Source organism: Octopus sinensis, linkage group LG17, assembly GCF_006345805.1.
Source record: "Octopus sinensis linkage group LG17, ASM634580v1, whole genome shotgun sequence".
NCBI classification, from domain to species: Eukaryota; Metazoa; Mollusca; class Cephalopoda; order Octopoda; family Octopodidae; genus Octopus; species Octopus sinensis.
In genome coordinates this window covers 1,567,596-1,589,717 of record NC_043013.1, presented here as the reverse complement: position 1 = coordinate 1,589,717, position 22,122 = coordinate 1,567,596, and the positions used below count along the sequence as shown (strand labels likewise).

At 36.7% G+C, this 22,122-nt stretch overlaps 1 protein-coding gene across 2 annotated transcripts in view; it reads left to right on the top strand.

The window, feature by feature from the left end:
- Positions 1-22,122, top strand: part of LOC115220953 (sclerostin domain-containing protein 1-like) — a 174,383-nt gene that overhangs the window by 87,377 nt on the left and 64,884 nt on the right. Inside the window, exons 2-3 of one of the 2 annotated variants that reach the window (XM_036510262.1) lie at positions 8,028-8,062; positions 21,721-21,796. The exons of the other annotated variant lie outside the window; for it this stretch is intronic. Coding sequence (XP_036366155.1) covers positions 8,028-8,062; positions 21,721-21,753 — 68 coding nt within the window. The 3' untranslated portion in view covers positions 21,754-21,796. Of the gene's footprint in view, positions 1-8,027; positions 8,063-21,720; positions 21,797-22,122 lie in introns of those variants that run through there. 2 annotated transcript variants of the gene reach the window in all.

Here is a 22,122-nt window from a genome sequence, read left to right as displayed (position 1 = left end):
AATAATAATAATAATAATAATAATAATAATAATAATAATAATAATAATAATAATAATAATGATGATAATAATAATAAATATGTGACCCGCAGCAAACAAGCTGATGTTGACCAGAAGCAAACCCATCAGTGGCTACGGAGCTCAGGGCTAAAAGCAGAGAGCGAAGGTTTCATCCTGGCTGCTCAAGATCAAAGCCTATTAACCCGGAATTACCAGGCCAATGTGGTGAAAAATGGAGCAGACCCAAAATACCGATTCTGCAATGACATGATTGAAACAGTGGACCTCCTAATCTCTGGATGTAAAGTCTTAGCACCAGTGGAGTATAAATTAAGACATGACAGAGTTGGCCAATATCTACACTGGCTAATAAGTCGGCATTACAATATCAAAACTGCCGACAAGTGGTATAATCACCACCCTGAGGCTGTAACTGAAGGAGAAAATGTAACCATTCTGTGGGACTTTCCAGTACATACAGACCGAACCATCAAGGCCAATAAACCAGATATTGTTGTGAAAGACCAAAACAATAAAGTTTGCTTATTGATCGACATGAGCATCCCCTGTGATCATAATATCTCAGCGAAAGAGTTTGACAAGCTCAGAAAATATAAAGACCTACTCATTGAAATTGAGAAAATGTGGCATCTCAAGGCGGTTACAATACCAGTGATCGTAGGAGCACTAGGAATGATCAAGAAGGGAACCGAAAATTATATGAGAATGATCCCTGGCTTACCATCCCTGCAAGAAATGCAAAAGATTGTCTTAACTGGTACATCACACGTATTGAGAAGAGCATTGTCGATGTGAGAACTGTTGCTGCTCATGTATTTTAATTTAACTTAAAAAAAAAAAAATGAACGAACTATTGAGTTTGGTTTAATGGCCTACCAATGTATATTATGAGTTTCTTTGCCCTAGGAGTCGGGAAGACACTCGGCAAGAAATGGAAGCAAATTTGAAAGAAGAAAAAATAGTAATAATAATAATAATAATAGCAAAACGGGCTGATTCCTACCTAGCTGAGATAACAGGAAACCTCAAAATGGCAGAAATTCAAAAGATAATGCTCATGGGAACTGCCCCCTATCCTACGTAAAATACTATCTATTTAATCTCAAATTTTAAAACAAACTTATAATTTTCTTGTTTTCTTAAACATTCTCTAGAACTATACTATTTGCAAAGCCAAATACATGACACCCTAGGCATAATACCAACATGAACTTCAAACTCGTTGTCTCTTGAGGTCTCTGGGTGAGACTTGGAGTCAAGTTGTACAAATACAAATACAAAGCGAAAGCCAAACATATAATAATAATAACAACAACAATAATAATAATAATAATAATAATAATAATAATAATAATAATATGAGTGAAGTAAATAATATAGATAAGAAAATACGCAAGCTGCTGAGTTGTAATAGGATGCACCACCCAAAGGCAGACGTAGATTGCCTTTACCTTCCCAGAGCCCAAGGAGGTCGAGGCCTGATCCAATTTGAACTAGCTTACAAAACAACCACAATTGGACTGGCCAAATATCTCGAAATAACGAATGACTGGATGCTAAAGCTCGTGGAAAATCACGAGAGACGAAAGAAGCTTCATTCTATCATAAAGGAAAGCAAAAAAATTGCTATTGATCTCGTGCAGGATACCCAAACTGAACAACCCGAAGGAAGTACGGCAACTATTGTTGCAAAGAAGGTAAAAATAATGGCAATGAAAAAAGCGCACGAGCAATTGGCTGATAGGTGGGAGGAGAAACCTCTGCACGGCAAATATGTGGCCCGCAGCAAACAAGCTGATGTTGACCAGAAGCAAACTCATCAGTGGCTACGGAGCTCAGGGCTAAAAGCAGAGAGCGAATGTTTCATCCTGGCTGCTCAAGATCAAAGCCTATTAACCCGGAACTACCAGGCCAATGTGATGAAAAATGGAGCAGACCCAAAATGCCGATTCTGCAACGACATGATTGAAACAGTGGACCACCTAATCTCTGGATGTAAAGTCTTAGCACCAGTGGAGTATAAATTAAGACATGTCAGAGTTGGCCAATATCTACACTGGCTAATAAGTCGGCATTACAATATCAAAACTGCCGACAAGCGGTATAATCACCACCCTGAGGCTATAACTGAAGGAGAAAATGTAACCATTCTGTGGGACTTTCCAGTACATACAGACCGAACCATCAAGGCCAATAAACCAGATATTGTTGTGAAAGACCAAAACAATAAAGTTTGCTTATTGATCGACATGAGCATCCCCTGTGATCATAATATCTCAGCGAAAGAGTTTGACAAGCTCAGAAAATATAAAGACCTACTCATTGAAATTGAGAAAATGTGGCATCTCAAGGCGGTTACAATACCAGTGATCGTAGGAGCACTAGGAATGATCAAGAAGGGAACCGAAAATTATATGAGAAAGATCCCTGCCTTCCCATCCCTGCAAGAAGTGCAAAAGATTCTCTTAACTGGTACATCACACGTATTGAGAAGAGCATTGTCGATGTGAGAACTGTTGCTGCTCATGTATTTTAATTTAACTTAAAAAAAAAAAAAAAATGAAAGAACTATTGAGTTTGGTTTAATGGCCTACCAATGTATACTATGAGTTTCTTTGCCCTAGGAGTCGGGAAGACACTCGGCAAGAAATGGAAGCAAATTTGAAGGAAGAAAAAATAGTAATAATAATAATAATAATAATAATAATAATAATAATATAATAATAATAATAAATGACCTGATACAGTACCAGGGTACCAGGCAGTGGCTCTCATGGCTTCTGATCTTAACTGATTGGAAGTGTTATCATGTACGTTGTTTTGTCTTGGTATAAAAGATGGGCTACCGCAAATATTCTGCTCAATACCACAGATTTGCTTGTCAGTTGTTTGACCTTAACCAGTTGAGCATGTCCCTTAGTGGCTGACGATATGTGCATCTCTGATCACGAGTAGAAGTAGTGGGGGAGCATCATAGCCGTGTGTTGAGAAGGGATTCTTTGAGGTTTGAATAATTCACCTCTGGAAACATGGGTGGTTCTTTCAACATCCTTAAACAACCCTTATTCAGGGACCTTTCGAGCGGGATGGGCTACTCGACCTGAAGAAAATTCTAACTGGGCCCCACCTGCAAGGTCATGCGTTGTTTACCTTGATATGAGATCACCATGTCGCGCACATATGGTTGTGATGCATGTGCCTAGTGTACCTTTATCAGACGGGTAGTCATGATGGGTATACTGGGCTTCGTATATTTCACCCCAGTGTCACTTTGATGGCATGCACTGCTCTCTCACTCAATAATAATAATAATAAGGATAATAATGATGATAATAATAATAATAATAATAATAATAATAATAATAATAATAATAATCTCTTAGAGCCTAGAATATAGAATAGCATGACTAACTTATTTAAAATGAGCATTATGTTGTAGTTTCAATAGAAAAGCTTGTACATAAGACAAGTCAACGGGTATTTTGTTATCAGAGCTTTTTTTTTGTTTACCTAATTTGAAGGTTCTCTTTGATGTGTTGAATCCAAAAATAGAATCCGTTTTTTACCATCACGTCTAGGTTTCAAAACAAACCCCTCTACCCGCCAGCCTGTCTTCAGTGGGTGATATGCGTGGATTTAAGATGGTCGATTTTCTCCTGTAGCAACAGAATGGATACACCAAGTACCCAATGTTTTTATGTATGTGGAACAGCAGAACTAGGGAAGCACATTAGGTAGTCAAAGAATGGCCGCAGCGAACATTAATTCCAGAGTCTTTTCTATATATGTTTGTGTGTTATGCCATGTTCCTCCTATTGAAAAAACAATGACATCTTATGGATCCAGTATCTCAAAATCTCGACGTGATTGCAATAAACGGATGCCATTTTTGGATTGTGTGCGTCAAAAACCTCCAAGCTCGGGTCCAAATCTTTTGACAACGGAGAAAACATTTCTTGTTAGCCTGTGTTATCTTAACGTTAATTTTAAAATATGGTTCAAGTTACTCTCAAATAATGATTTCCTTTGAATACATGACGGGATTAACTTTCATTTTGGTTGAGTTCTATTAAAACGAATCACGTCCACTATAATAGATTACTTGATATTTGTTTTCTTAATGACAAACAACGATATGTGAATACTTTTAAATATATTTTTTCACGCCAAAAGACACGACGCTTCCACATTCTCGTTACAGTTCTAAACTGAAAGGATTGACAAAAAACAATGTACAACAACAACAACAAAAACAAAACACACGAAGTGCTTCTTCTGTCACTTTATGATGCTTTCTGCTACTAAATGTAAAAGCTTCATGGCATCGAGTTTGTTTGTTTTTTGTATCGGTGTGATAAGCAGCATTGGTTCCCAACCCTTTGATTTAAATGAGTTTTCCCAAGGACCCCTTTTAATATGCTTAACCTTGTGTGTTGTGTATGTGTGTGTGTGTGTGTGTGTGTGTGTGTGTGTGTGTGTGTGAAATATTGAATTTAGTTCACGGACCCCCAGTATTTACGGACCCCAGGCTGAGAACCACTGATATATAATATGATATATCTGTAATATGTCGAGCAATCGACTTTTGTTAATATCCTTCAGTTAAAGTCTATTTATTCCTGTAATTACAATAGAAAACATTGAGGGTTCGTAATTAAACCAATATTTTAGTAATTAACTTAGATATAGGCGCAGGCGTGGCTGCGTGGTGAGAAGCTTGCTTCCCAACCACTTGGTTCCAGGATCAGTCGCACTGCGTGGCACCTTGGGCTGTCATCTGCCTGTCGGCTCTACTCCTGCAACTCAACTTGATTTCGAGCCGGGTCGTCTGCTGCTGGAGAGGACCGATCAGGTAAAGGACCTGGGTATCTTGGTGGATTCCTCCTTTTCGCCTTCGGTCCAGTGCGTCCATGCTGCCAACAAAGCACGCGGAATTCTGTTCTTGATTCGACGGTCATTCGGAATGCTCACAGCAGCCATATTCCTACCACTCTATGTCACGCTGGTGAGACCCATATTGGAGTATGGGATTCAAGCCTCTTCTCCTTATCTCCTCAAAGACATACAGCATCTCGAAAGAGTCCAGAAGCTGGCTACCCGCATGGTTCATGGTCTCAAAAATTTGTCCTATGAAGAAACGCTGAGGACGCTCGACCTTTACTCTCTTGAAAAACGCCGCCGCCGTGGTGATCTCATTCTTGCCCACAACATCATAAGCGGAAAGTGTAACCTCTCGAAAGAGCTGTTCTTCACTCCTGCTCCAGAGCGTCGGCTGCGGGGTCATTCCGAAAAGCTCTACCTGCGACGATTTCATCTTAATCGAAGGAGAGGAGCTTTCTCCGTCCGGGTTGCAGATCCGTGGAACAAGCTGCCAGACGAGATGGTGAAGATGCCGACGACCGCTTTGTTTAAAGCCTCCCTGGACCTCAAGTAGCCTGAACTCTTTACATGAACACCATCCTGTACTTAACACCATGTCCCCCTACATGGCCTTGCTATTTGCTTTTGAGCCAAATTAACTAACTAACTAACTAAATGTTTTCTACTATAGCCTCGGGCCAACCGGAGCCTTGTGAGTGGATTTGGTAGACGGAAACAGAAAGAAGCCGGTCGTATGTGTGTGTGTGTGTGTTTATGTATTTATGTTTGTTCCCCACCATCACTTGACAAGTGATGTTGGTGTATTTACGTCCACGTGGCTTCGCGTTCCGTCAAAAGAGACCTATAGAATAAGTACTAGGCTTGCAAAAAATAAGTTCTGGAGTCGATTTCGTCGACTAAAAGACCCTTTAAGGAGGTACTCCAGCATGGTCACAGCCAAACGACTGAAACAAATAAGAGAGTAAAAGAATATCTCGTTTTGAATATTTGTTATAATCAATGTAAGCTTTTGTATAAGTTTAGTCTTAAATGTACACAACTCATCGTCAGATGTTATGCCTCACTTTCGTTCACAACGCTAAACATTTTCATCGATTGTCCTTATAATTCAGTATAGAACTATGCAGCATTCGTCATCACTTTTTAGTATTACCTATAACTAGATTAATACCATTTTCTCTTAAATTTTTGTACTAATTGACTCTTACTTGTCAATGTGTTTCCATAATGTTTTTGAAAGTTTTCTTCCCTTTACATTTATGTTGTGTTATCAAGAGTGGCATCAAAATCCCTTGATTCTCAGGAGAACATGGAATATATAAATGCAAAAATATTTTTACTATGAAATTTTCATTTTATTAGAATATTCATTTTACATATAATTAAAGCAGAAAAGTACATTTCTGTAACTGATTTGTCTGAGAGAGAGAGAGAGAGAGAGAGAGGGATTGGCAGTTGGCAGATTCTCTGTAGATAAATGGGTGACGCAATCATCTGGAAAACAATTGATCTGTGGTTCGAGTCGACCTGTTTCGTTTTGCTTTGTTTTTCCGATTTCAGATTGTTACTTATAACGTCTAATATCAATTTACGTTAAAAATCTTAACTATTAATCTTATTCTATTGCAACTTCCATATTTTTTTAACGAGAGGAGCTTGATACCTGTTGAATTTGATAACTTTTTTTTTATTAATATATATAGATTTGATTTTAATAAACTCTACTGTATATGTCGACACCTCTTAACTAAATGGCTTTAATATAGTTACCAATTAGCTAACCTCTTAACACAAGTCAAACTCATTCCGGTTCCACCATCTCAAATCTTCATTGGAATAACAATCCATCACTGGTCAAAATAACTAAATTGGTAACAAAATTATAAAATAATATAATTCCATTTACCTCTGCAGTATATTTATTTATCTCCGGCGAAAGTTCCACTGGTTTGGATGGGGAGAAGTGTTTGCTAGCGTATATTTATTTGAATCTTTCCAATTGCACTAATTAGAAAAAGCAGTTGCACACTCGTTTTTTCAACTAAATGATCAGTTGATCTCATATAGTTAGGATGTGTTTAACTTAAGGCTACAAATTTTCATTGTTTTCCAAAACAAAAAGAAATCCTTTTTTGATATTTCAGTTGTAGTGGATTGGTAGAATCGGTAGAATAGTAAGAAATTACTTGGCAATATTTACTTACACCCTTTTATATTCTCAATGAAATCCTGCCGATGTCAACTTTGCCTTTCATCCATTCGTGGTCGATAACATAACTACAGCCGAGTTAACCGTTGGTGTCTTACTTCCAAAAAATCTGGACGTGGGACGAGTTTAGAAATCGGCATTTCAGTTTTGAAGAAATACCTTAAAAGTCTTCTGTAAAGGGAACTATTTTTATCAATTATATTTGCTTGATAACGCTTTTAGAGTCTTCCAACACTTTCAGACTACGACTACCAACAGTTCTGGTTTATCGTTGTAAATACGTAAAGTTTGCTCTATCAATTCGAGTCACTACAATACATTTGAACATAGACAAAAAAAAATTCTCTTAATCAAATATTGTTTCTGGAATGTTGTTGTCAGTGTTTCATGTAAAACCTAGAAGAAGTCAATATTTTCTTCAGTTCTTTATTTTCTTGATCTTTCCTTCACTGCTTGTATCAAAGTGTCGAGTGTCTCCATTTAAATTATATTCTATCACGTCGTAGTATTATTCATATCAAAATGTACAGGCGAACTGTTTTAAAATATTCTATTTCATTGTAGTTAATGACACGGTTTTAAGGAATCCTTAGTGTAAGAAATGAGACCTTTAACATCTGCATAAAGTTCATTTAAATACCTTTGCAATCTGTGCAACTATCTTTAAAATGCAATGAGCGTTTTCTTAACCTTATTTCTTTTTCAAATTGGAAAAGAAAGTATGAGATAAAAAAATTAAGAAATGACGTTTATAATTAATGCAAATTGATTTATCTCCTGGACAATTTAGTATAAATATCCTGAGATATAAAAAAAGGTGGTCATTGGTCTATAGCAATGGCTTCTATCTCATACTTTAACGAATTAACTGTCCGTTTCGACGAGTTTATAATAAACTTTGTGGATCTTTTTCCAGCTAAAAACTTGCTAGCAGGGAAAGAAGACATATTGGTGAGTTATTTTATGCAATTATTTTTTTTTATTTGAAAACCAATAACAAAACAGAAAGTTATTTCAGTATCAGGTGTTCTCTCCTATTTTTGTTATGAAGTCTATAGGTATCAGGTATTCTGCTGTTGCATACAACGTCTTACTTATATGCAACTATAAATTCAACTGAACATTTAATTCGTTATCCTTATAGTTGTAGAAATAGTATTTTAATACTAGACACAGATTTAATGTTAAGTTTCGTATCTATACGACAGTGAATTAATTGTGTACCAGCTTTTATTCACTGGCATGTCACAAAGTCCATTTTTCTTTAAATAAGTAGAAATAAGTAAAAATTACACAAATTTAGAAAATTCTTGTGGTTGCTTGATGTTCGTTTTGTAACACAAAAGTATCTTCTTTTCAAAACTATTCTTTGCATAATCATCTTCTGATATTTGGTAATTTTCATCGCCGATCTTCACTGTCATTGCACAAAAAAAGTTTCCTGTGAGTAACTTCTAACCATTCTTTTAACAGCATAGTCTGCTACACCTACAAATACAGAGGCAGTTATTACTTCGTTTCGGTGAAGACAGGATATGACAGTCTTTATACATTTGCTATTTTTTGCTATTTTAAAGGCTAAACTATAGACAAAATAACAGTACATACACTAACTATAAAAACACACAAGTACGCACACACTCACGCACATGTACACAAACACGCGCGCGCAAATGCACGCATACGCATGTGTCTAAGGGCGTACACACACGTGGATACATATGATTGATTGATTGATTCTAGTTTCAGCTCACGAGCTGTGGCCATGCTGGGGCACCGCCATTTGGTGTTGCTACATGGTTTTACTTCACGAATGCTTTTTAGCAATTGCCATTTGGTGCATGAGAGAGTTCGATGCAGCTGCCCTCATCTGCACCTCCTGCCGTGAAGTTGGTTCATCCGGGACACCTGACAGGAAGAGATCCAGTCCTACTTTAAAGACATCCGCATCCACTCCATGCAGGTCCCTCAGGTTCTTCGGGAGGATATTGAAGAGCTGTGGGCCTCTGAAGCCCAGGCTATCACAGTATCATGTCCTACATCTTGATGGCAAATTTGGAGTCCTTGGTACCACGCAGTGGCGCCCAGTTCTGGCATTTGTGTAACTCTCGATGCCAAAGTTTGGGACAAGTCCTTCCAGGATCTTCCAGATGTATATTATGGTATATCTTTCTCGCCTACGCTCCAAGGAATAGAGTTTTAATCTCTTGAGTCTTTCCCAGTAGCTTATATGCTGCACAGAGGCTATTTTCTTCGTGTAGCTACGTTGGATCGCCTCTATATACATATATCTGAATGTATGACGATGATGGTTGCCTCATTTTGTCAGATGATAGCCATCTCATGTTCAGCCTGATTGTTCTGATTTACTTTCATCCTTATTTGTGCACAGATATGACTTTTCACGCCACACATTCATCCCCATACGACTTTATAAAATGGAAAACATACCAAGAAATGAAACGAAGAGGGAACTATCTGTACACCATTGAATTTAAGCGACAAAAGCTTGCGCAGCCATTTTGCCATTGTCTCGGTCACCGCAATAGGTTCCTCTGACAATATGTCTGCTATTATTTTGGTTGCAAGTTTTATGCCAGGATTCGTTCTCCAAGAAATGTTGCCTTAGCCACGGCTTTGTCAAAAATAACGGGTATCTCCTCTACCTCTTGGAAAACTATTTAAGCAATACACTGGACCCTGGCGGATACTACTGTTCCGTGTCAGGACGGACTTGAGAGTAGGTGGCGACCCCACGCTCTCCACAACTCCGGAACGGGAGCTTCATCGGATGCAGATTAATGTCATACCCAGCACACGCGCGCGCGGACACACATATATGTATGTATGTATATATATATATGTGTGTGTGTGTGTGTGTGTGTGTGTGTGTGTGCATATATATATATATATGCATGTATAATATATATATATATAGTTAAACCAAACAAGAAAACACAAAAAACACAACAACGCGAGGACGTGGAACAAATATAGTATTATTGGACGCTCAGGGAAGAAGGAGGGTTTAGCGTTTCGAACGGAGCTCTTCGTCGGAAACATAGGAGAAAGAAAGATCCAGAGAAGGGAAGACAGAGGTGTGTGTGTGTGTGTGTGTGTGTGTGTGTGTGTGTGTGTGTGTGTTGGGTTGGCAACTAAGTTCCCGCCGTTTTTTAGATTAAAATTTTGTAAAAGATTTAATAAAAAATAACAACTAATTAATCAATAATGTATTCACCCTTGTTGTTTACAACTTCTTCCCAACATTCAACAAGATTTTCAATACCACGTTGGTAGAAATCACCCGATTTCGACTCGAAAAATTGATCCAACCAAGCTCTCAATTCTGCATCAGTATTGAACGAAACTCTGCGCATAGCATTTAGAAGAGATCGAAAGAGGTGGAAATCCGTTGGTACCAAATCAGGAGAGTACGGCGGGTATGTCAGCACTTCCCAGCCATGCGTTTGAATGGTTTCCTTGGTCATATTGGCGATGTGAGGGCGGGCGATGTCGTGCAGCAGAAGAACTCCATGCTGCCGATTAGGTCTTTTCTCTTGAATAACCGTGTTGAGTCGTTCCATCTATCGAACATAGAGTTCCGCATCGACCGTTTCGTTCCGTTCAAGCAATTCGTAATGGATAATCCCTTCCCAGTCCCACCATACGCACAACATCGTTTTACGCGGATGAAGATCTTGTTTCACGCGCGGTGTCGCTTGTTTGCCGGGGCTAAGCCATTCCTTACGCTGCTTCATATTGATGTACAGGCACCATTCTTCGTAGCCAGTAACGATTCGGTAAAGAAATCGTTGCTTGTGTCCATGAGTTGAGCGGTGACGAGCAAGCAAACCATTGATTTTTGTTATTGTCACTTAAAGCATGCAGAACCCATGCTCCATACTTCTGAACCTTTCCCATCGAGTGAAGATGCTTCTCTATAACAGTGTAGGAGCATTCCGTTTTCTCTGCCAGTTCCCTTATCGTTTGACGAGAATTTTCGTGCAAAAGTTGGTTCAATTGCTCTTCATCGATCTCAACTGGACGGCCAGAACGAGTTGCATCTTTGAGGTCAAAATCTCCATTTTTGAACTTGGTATACCAATCACGAGCGGTTCTTTAAGCTATGGCACACTCTCCATACACAGCGCAAATGTCGCGAGCAGCTTTTGCGGCTTTAGAACCTTGATTAAAAGCAAAAAGAAGGAGGTGTCGAAAATGCTCATTTTTCTTAACTTGACATTCCATTTTAATGATCTGAAAATAAATAAAAATTAACTAAAATTAACTAGAAAAAAAAAATTGATTCCAAAATGATTCAAAACTAGAATTCTCGAAAAAAATAGATTCTAAAATTAAAAAAAAAACGGCTGGAACTTAGTTGTCAACCCAATATATATTGTATGTGTGTGTATATATATATATATATATATATATATATATATATATATACATATATATATATACACACACACACACACACACATATATATGTATGTATATGTATATATGTGTGTGTGCATGCGTATATATATATATGGAAGTCTATGAGGATTATTTAAAACAGCTTTGATGTGCAAAGTTGATTTTTTTAAATTATTCTTCCAAAAATGTTATGAAATCTTTCATCAAGATGTTACTAACCTTTTTTGGGGAAGAAATTTTTGTAGTGTGTGAGCGCTGTCGTTTAACCTTTTCAAACACAAGTGCTACACACACACACAAACATGTGTGTGTGTATGTATGTATTATGTGTGTATGTATGTATTTATATATGTATGTATTATGCACGTATGTATATATAGTTTACTGTTCTGTTTTAGCTAAGACCAACAAAAATGTACTCCATCCTGTGACAGATAAACATTTAATAAACACACTTTAAACTAGAGCTACTAATTGTTTAATGCTGTAGGGATACAATAATTTGGCTGATTTATATAACAGGCCATGTGTCTCCAAGCAATCTTTCTGGCTCAATGCATACCGTTATACCTATTTCAAAACCAGGATGCTAGTCTGTGAGAATACATGCGAAAAAAAAAATCGGGACGAAAATCGCGAAGAAGCTTGATGCTAAAAGAGGAACGAGAAGAAAGAAAAGTAAGAAAAGCAAGACCTTCGTACCTTTTGAAGAAACCATAATCAATCTAGCTAGCAGAGAATAATATAAAAGAGAGGAGGCTTTTCTTTCTTCTCGTTTCACTTCTTCCATCAACCTTCTTCACGCTTTCTTCCCGTTTTTTTTTTCATGTGTTTTCATAGACCAACATACTGGTTTTCAAATCGGTCTAACGGTATACACTGGCCCTGAAAGATTGCTTACAGATACATGACAGGACAGGTTGTATAAATCTGCCAAACTGTTGTAACTCTACAACAAGAAACTATTCGTAGCTCTTTTTTAAATTGTGCATTATATGATATGATATGATATGATATATATATATATATATATATATATATATATATATATATATATAATATATATATATATATATATATATTATATATATATATATATATTATATATATGCATATATACATATATACATAATTACATATACACATACATACATATATATATACATAAATAAATATATAAGAAAAGGAAGAACACAAGTGGAGGGTTAAAATTTACTTCACCAGTTTCGCTAGCATTTTATTGACGCATTCATTGATTACATCATAGCAAAAGTGAATCATCCTCAGTAAAAATTCAGACAAGAATAAAGGTAAAGTAAAACTAGAAGATGACCGGATTATCCACTAACATGAGGAACAAGTGATTTTTAATAAGGAACAAACGAATTTATAGAGAAAATGGATAAGGAAATGGATATTCTAAGAACAAGAGGTAAAAGCAATCTTATTTGTCAAGCTACTATCTTAATTAGTTTATGATCTTGATACACAGTGAAAATCCAGCAGGGGGCAGGTATGGCCAAAAGCATAAACGAAGATCATTGAGATAAGAATTTAGACTTCGGGGTAGAAATACATAAACTGTCGTTGCAAATGAACTTCCTTTATGCTTTCATTGACTATGTCTGCTCCCAGCTGGATCGCATTTTCTACATCAAATATCTTCCTTTGAATATTTTCACTCCATTTATCACTTTTCTGCAACGAAATTGATTGCACAAGCGAAGCATGTAACAAACTCGGATCACCTGCAATTCTAAAACGGAACCAACAATGGCTTAATTTATTTAAGCCAATGAATTAATGTCAATATACTGCAGCAAAATGCACAGAAAAGTGAAGCAAAACTACTATTATTTTTACCGTTTGTCTCCTAAAGTCAAATGCTGAAAACTGATGGAAATTTATTTCTGCTTAGTGGATATCCTAAAGTTGCTAATTTTTTGTTTGTTAAAATATGCACAAAGCAATCACGTGATTAAAATACAAGTCGACTAGTGAAAATACTTTTAAAGAATTAATTACGTGATTCTGTGTTCTGAGTTCAAAAGTAACTGCGTTAACATTTTTTCTTTCTTTCTATTGAGGGCCAATGACACCGAGTTTATCCAAAATATTTGACGTTGTGTCTACAGAAGCAGTTTATGGTTTGATTTCTAAAATGCTTTTGTCTGCTACAAAAACTTGATTAAAAATATTCTAGCATTTTTGTATATTACTTATGTTATATATATTTCTTTTCTATGCCGAATATGAAGACAAAGCTGAACCCAAGTGTTTATTCTGTTCAAAATTGCTTCATTGATGCAGTTATTTTCCTCTCATATGACAGAAAAAAGGCTAATTTCTATATCTGTTACAAATTTTCAAATTCTTTAAGCTAGTAAAATTATAAAATCTACTTCTTATGTATTCGTTCATCAGTAAGAACATTTCACTTTCACCCCCAAAATTCTAAATACTAGGATGTAATAATTCTTTATAATCTGTAGAAATAAAAAGCACCAAGAATAGAATCATTATCCTGTGCCAGTCTCAATGAGAAATTTTCTATGATTATGTTGTTCGATGATTATCCCTATTTTTCTGGAGCAAATGTATTTAGAATATAAAATTACTATTTGTAAATCTCACAACGAGAGATATTCAACAACAGTACTTTAGAGTAAAGATTATTTGCCAGCATAACATGGCAGTCCTGGTTTAGGACGAATGTTGCTGTAATTTAGCCCCAGGAGACATCGTCTCCAGCTGACTATATGACACGATCTGTGTCCTTATATTTTCGAACAAGGGAATCTAGCACCCCCACCCCCTCACTCAGCTCAAAACAATATCTGTGTATCGCGACTTCCGGGTTATTTCCCTTCATCAGCACAGAATAATTGTTCGGCTATAGGTGGCGCTGCCAAATTCCCGTTCGAAATAGTGTTCGAAAATATAAGGACACAGATCGTGTCATATAGCCAGCTGGAGACAATGTCTACTGGAACTAAATTGCAGTAACATTTGTCCTATACCAAGACTGTCATATTTAGAATAGTTCATAGCTAAAACGGCATATTCTTTTAAACAATGTTATCTCAGCAAATAAATCCGATATGAATTTACGTTTTAGATTATAAGAACAATATTTCTTCATAACATAATACAGTGAATAACTTCCTTACGGGTTCGAATATGTCTAAAAATAATTGAACTGGAAACAAGCAGAGCAACATGACATTAAATGATAAGGTTCATAATGAGCACTAATTCTTCTTTTAAAACACAAACTGCATAAAAATCTTGTTGAAGAACTTACTTTCATATTTTTATGGCTGCTTTCCTGAAAGGAAACAAATCATATATTGATATATATTCTTATATACAATGTCAGCAAACAGTTCTATATTTAAGAGATGAGGAATTATGTACATTATTTGCATTTGACGGATATTTGTCCTCATCTTGTTTGTTGTTAACACATCGTTTCGGCTGATATACTCTCCCGCCCTTCATCAGGTGTCTTGGGGAAATTTCGAACCTGGGTTCTCAGTCCTAAGGTATTTTTCGATATTCTTCTTCTTCTTCTTCTTCTTCTTCTTCTCTTCTTCTTCTTCTTCTTCTTCTTCTTCTTCTCATTATTATTATTATTATTATCATTATTATTATTATTACTATCATTATTATTATATTATTATTATTATCATTATTATTATTATTATTATTATTATTATTCAGGTCACTGCCTGAAATCGAACTCGGAATCTTAGGGTTAGTGGTCAGTGCTCTTAATCACTACGCCATACCTTAGGAATGAGAACCCAGGTTCGAAATTTCCCCAAGACACCTGTCGAAGGCTGGAGGGTATATCAGCCGAAACGTTGTGTTAACAACAAAATGAGGACAAATATCCGTCAAATATAAATAATGTTAGCAAACATTTGAAAGTTAGAATTTTCTTCTTTTTTCTTTTTTTTTCCTCAAATTAAACTCTTCGTTGCCAGCGTACCATTAGATGTGTTACGAAATGAACATTCTTCAGCGCATGCCAACATGTCATCGATTTCACTTGTTAAATGTCTTCCACCACAAAGCGAGGCAAGAATTTAGCATTATGATCCTTACGTAAAATTCCTTAACAGTAAAAGATGTACAAATGAATTTACTGAAACAACACTTTTGTCGAATGTGTGACACAAGATAAAAATAATAACCGATAATGAAACTATAACACAGCAAGAAATCATTTTACTTTTTATCCTTCTGTGGTCGATAAAATAAGATACTACATTGGAACTGATGTCATTTGAGACAGTGTACATCTGTAAGGAATCATATTAAATAAACAACATATTTCTTTTAACAAAATTTTTTTCTTATTTATTTATTCTGCCCTTTCAGTAGTTCGATTTTTAAAGATATTTTCAGTTTAACTAACCCTGAAAAATATTTTCATTTTCAAATGCAGGACAAAATTATCAATACTAAAATATAATTGCTGTATGTTGCTGTTTCACTTCAGTTCGTGTTTTCGTGCCAAGGAAAAACATTAATGTCATTATTTAGGGTCTTTGCTAAAAAAGATGGCGGAATAACGTCAATAAACAATATTCATAAAAATATTAATTCTCTTCATTCTTTTTTTTTTAGAAATAACTTCCTCATCATATTCCGTTTCCCGCTATAAACCGTTATCAAACAATTAACAAAACACCACTGAGACATTTATCAATTCAATGTTAAATAAATTGTTTTAAAAGTACACAACCAATAGTATTTTTTTAAGGTTTCTGCGATTTTATTAAACGCCGATGCCCTGATTTAAATGTTTGACATTTACCATACAAAATTGAGCGCAAGTTCATTTATTCCACTTGTTCAGTTCACACTGCAAAATATAGCAGCCAAATCTCCCATAACTGGCACATCTTACAGTCTTAAATCTCCTAGATAAAGCAACCAAGTCTTCCAAAAGCACACATCTAAAAGTTATTAGAGTTTCATGAAAGAGCAGGCAAGTCAGTCTAACATCGCATACTCAGAGTCTTTAAAATGAAAGGAAACATTGTACATTGTACTGACGGACATGAAGACACAGTCCGAATGTTAAACCGGGATACTTTGAGCAATATAATACTAGAAGATATATAAGAAAGAATTGGTGATCACGACTGGAGGGCTTTTTAATACTGATCTGTTTGATCTGACCTAATCTGAGGCTACAAAACAACAATTAAGGAAACCTTACATTACAGCTATCGACAGTTGTTCTAACTGCAAATAATCACAAAATCTCCCAAATCACAAATTCTACACTCAGAAAATGCAGGATATATTCTGTCGACATATTTATTAACAAGTTGGATTACAATTAAAAAATTATGCTTTCAGGATTTTTTTTCTCAGAATTATGATCTTCTTTGTTTAAAGCAGGTAATTCGAGAGAGAAAATTTGGGGAAAATATTCAAAACATGAAACAAATTAAAGCCTGATGCGTCCTTCAAAATAGAGAGAAGCAAAAAAAGGAAAACGAAACCTTGAAGAGAAAATGTTTTTCGCACAATCGCAACATTTGGAAGACTGGGGATTTTATGGTCCGGAAGATATTTTGCATAACAAATAGCAGACAATGCGATCCATATTCTTGTCATGTACTTTGAATATGAGTCATGCGTCCATGATTTCAACACATTCCTTTCTAATCACGATCACCCCGCTCTTTAATTCCTAACCATGAACCTAATTTAAAGCTCAATACTAATCCTAAACCCTAAATCTAACTCCAACCCTAAACCTTAAACCCTAGAGCTTAACATTTATCTTTAACCCTAAAATCTAAAACTACATCCAACCGTAACTTAACACTTACTCTAATCCCTAACTTTTGACCCTAAAACTAATCTTAGTGCCCGCTCAAATCAAAAGCTCTAACCCACAGCCTACCCTTAACTCCAATCTCTAGTTCCAATAGAGGCCGTAAAGTGTTCTAAATTTTATTGAACATTGTTGCAAACTGAATCAACTCTCAACTCTTTTGTTTTGAAACTTTTGCTTCAGACCTAATCGCGATACTTATTCCGAGATTCCGTTCTTGAATTATTTTATGCTCATCGATTTTCTCTCCCCTTAGAGACATTACTTTGATTAACTGTAAATGATGTAGAGCATTGGACGAAACTGCTTGCATTTGTTTTAAAAAGGCATTATTATTATTATATTATTATTATTATTATTATTATTATTATTGAGTAAGAGAGCATTGCATGCCATCAAAGTGACACTGGGGTAAAATATACGAAGCCCAGTATACCCATCATGACTACCCGTCTGATAAGGGTACACCAGGCACATGCATCACAACCATATGTGCGCGATATGGTGATCTCATATCAAGATAAACAGCACATGACCTTGCAGGTGGGGCCCAGTTAGAATTTTCTTCTGGTCGAGTAACCCATCCCACTCAAAAGGTCCTTGAATAAGGGTTATTTAAGGATGTTAAATGAAACACCCATGTTTCCAGAGGTGAATTATTTAAACCCCAAATAATCCCTCTCAACACATGGCTATGATGCTCCCCCACTACTTCTGCTCGTGATCAGAGATGCACATATCGTCAGCCACTAAGGGACATGCTCAACTGGTTAAGGCCAAACAACTGACAAGCAAATCTGTGGTATTGAGCAGAATATTTGCTGTAGCCCATCTTTTATGCCAAGACAAAACAATGTACATGATAACACTTCCAATCAGTTAAGATCAGAAGCCATGAGAGCCACTGCCTGGCACTGCATCAGGGCATTTATTATTATTATTATTATTATTATTATTATTATTATTATTATTATTTATTATTATTATTATCATTATTATTATTATTATTATTATTCAGTTGTTTTATTTTTATAGCGTGCTTTCACTTCACTACCGAGCGCAGCTCTGTGTGCCTTGGGTATGTGCTGTGCTTTGTTGTGATGCTCTGATGGTTATTGTATGGAAAGTGTTCTGCGTAGGATGTGTGCAGTGCCTAGTAGTGCAATTTTCAGTATGTTATTATCATTATTATTATTATTATTATTATTATTATTATCATCATTATTATTATTATTATTTCATGTTTGACTTTTGCTTTGCATTTGTACAAGTTGGCTCCAAGTCTCACCCAGAGACCTCAAGCGACAAGTTAGAAGTTCATGTTGGTGTTATGCTTAAGGTGCCATATATTTGGTTTTGTACATAGTGTTGTTCTAGAGAATGTTTAAGAAACCATAAGAAGATTGTATTTGTTTTAAAATTTGAGATTACATAGACAGTATTTTACGTTGGATATGGGCGGTTCCTATGAGCACTATCTAATATTTATAGGATTGAGGTAACTCCTCCAGAAGATATAGAAGTAAAAAAGAAGAGTGCCATTTTTATCAAGTGAACGATATTTCAACATCTCGAGTGTCTTCAACAGGTTCAAAAAATAAACGTGTCGCTCTTCTTTATTTTCTTTTTTTTCTTTTTTTTTTGCTTCTATATCTTCCGGAGGAGTTACCTCAATCCTATAAATATTAACCAAAATGAAGTAGATTGACAACTTTATTTTTTGAACCTGTGGAAGACACATGAGATGTCGAAATATCGTTCGCTTGATGACGATAGCGCTCTACTTTTCTTTGCTATTATTATTATTATTGTTGTTACTATTAATATTATTAATGCGAAGTCGGCGAGCTGGCAGAGTGGTTAGCACGCCGGGCGAAATGCGTAGTCGTATTTCGTCTGCCGTTACATTCTGAGTTCAAATTCCGCCGAGGTCGACTTTGCCTTTCATCCTTTCGGGGTCGATAAATTGAGTACCTGTTACGCACTGGGGTCGATATAATCGACTTAATCCGTTTGTCTGTCCTTGTTTATCCTCTCTGTGTTTAGCCCCTTGTGGGTAGTACAGAAATAGGTATTTCGTCCGTCTTTACGTTCTGAGATCAAATTCCGCCGAGGTCGACTTTGCCTTTCATCCTTTCGAGGTCGATAAATTAATTATTATTATTATTATTATTATTATTATTATTATTATTATTATTATCGATTTACTTTTATCATTTCGGGGTCGATAACTTAGGTACCAGTTAAACACTAGGGTCGATGTAACCGACTTAATCCCCTCCCCCAAAATTGCTGCCCCTGCAATAAAATTTGAAACTAGTAGTAGTAGTAGTAGTAGTAGTAGTAGTAGTAGTAGTAGTAGTAGTATCATTGTGTTTCTCGTGGCTTCAAAACTTTAGCTTGATTTTCTGATAAGGTCTCTCCGTCAGATCTAAAAGTACAGGCACGGAGAACCACTCACCGGTTAAGAGTAGCATCTAATGAGGCAGCTTTTATTTCATTTCACTTTCAGATGGTCAAGGAATTGTGACAATTTCTTTGGGATGGGCTCCAGTGATTCTACCACTTTGAGGAACGACTTTATTATCGGTGGCCCACATCCTTTCCAAACCTGGTCATCTTTTCGACTTCTTCAGCTGCTATGTTATGGCCACCTGAAACCTGCTATATCAATAATGACAGTTTTGTGGGACTCTTTGGCCACCAATAACAATGTCCAGTCGTCTATACTCAGTCACTTGGCCCGTTTGAACATTAAAGTCACACAGAATTTTAGCTCTTGTACTCCATGACATTCTCTGTACTGTATTCATACCATTTCACATACTCGAGGGGGTGGGGCTGAAAAGTTCCTGGGTTTGGGTAAAAGAAAATACACGAAGATCAGTTAATTATGATTTTATTCAACATACTCCCCTTTCAGATTTAAACATTTGTTGTAGTGGCCCTTCAATTTTTCTAAGCCCTGTAAAAGAACCAGGCCTTTCGCGACACCCTTAAAGCTAAGAGCTTTTCAACAGCTCCTTGTACTTCGAATCGATAGAGCTTAGAGAGGCTCCAGTGAATGCAGGGACACACTTCGTCATGGCGGGTTTTGTATTTACGTTGTGCAAGTATCCCACAAATACTGACAATATGTTGCACTCTCTACATCTTTCCCACACAAGTGGCATTTGCTACTTTCAGCTAACTTGTAGATAAACTTCTTCAGGCAGTTATTCGGAAGGGCCTGACCGTGAGCAACAATAAGCAGCAATTACACTCTTAATTCTAGACATGTCCCCAAATTATCCGTCTTCATATTCTCAGCTTCCCTTTAAGGCTTTCCATCTGGGTTCATTGGTTTTCAACTCTCAACTCTCTCCTTTTATACGCTTTCTTTGCACCAATCTTGGGTTTCAATCTCCTCCTTCTTCAAATCCAATCACTTAACGACATATTGTAGCTAAATCTCATCACTCTTTACCAAGTAAAAACCCAGCAGACGACTTTCTGCAGCAACGTAATCCGTTACATTCATCACACCCCAACCGTCGTGTTTCTACTCCTTGTACAGTGCATTACATTTGCTTTTAAGCAGACGATTTGAATTTGCCCATCGATTTCCGTGTATATCGGTCGAATTCACCATTTTCCCCTAGCGTGTATTCAAATATGGCTGTATTGTAAGCGAATAACAGTCATATCGCAAGTGTAGATGGCACATACAAGGTTTCGGGAATTAAGCTTATTCTCCAGAACCTCACCCAGCCAATCAAAGTAGGCACGTATTTTGTAGTCGCTCTCCCATCTCTCTAGACATTATATCGTCTAACTTCAGTACTACTAGGTTCTACCATTCTCTCTCCATCAGGCAACACTATTCCACTGTTATTCCCCCGATTTTCCCCTGCATGTGGCTAATGTCGGACCCTTTGTGATGCCCATCTCCATCTCTATGTCCGACCTCACTATATAAACACTTTGCACTTGAGAGTTGGTCTCTTTTTCTGGTTTTGCAAACAGTTTAAGGTCATCCATAAAGTGAAGGTGATTAAGATCCAGTCCCGCTTTTTCTAATTGGTAACCCACCTCTATCTTCCCGAGAACCATGCTCAAAGCAATCATCGCAATGACGAACAGCAAGGAAGAAAGTGAGTCACCCTGCCAAACTCTCGAACATTGGAAAGCAAGTCTTTTCATGCTTTCACTCTTAAGATTTTGTACATTCTGGGCGATTTTAAACATGTTCAGAGACTCCAAAATCTATGAGTGCGGTACTATGTCGTATCGCTTTTTTGGAATCTATCCAGGCTATCGACAAATTGTTTTTCGTTTTTTGCAGTTCCTCAGAACCGTTTTGTCAGCGGCCTGGTGACCTTTTGTACCCTGTGACGTTTTCTGCAGCCTTTCTTCTGGACAGGCAGTAAGTCATTCGTTTCCAAGTGTTTGTACACATATGTTCAGCAATTGTTTCCGTTAGAATGTTCCCTACAAGTTAAGGCCTGTAATTAGTGACCACAGAATCTTTATATGTCTTTCATCCTTCAACCATCTAACCTGGTACCACACCATCAAATGTTCAATGACTCAGGTGAAAAGCTAGCTTTCGCTGTATATCCGTGACTCATTTCATCCAGATGCCTTGGATTCGATCCAGCTCTGGTTCTTTCCAGTTTGATAGCTCCTTAACCTGACTCTTCACACTCTCGGGCTTATTCTGTCAAGATTCTGTTCATTCACAGCC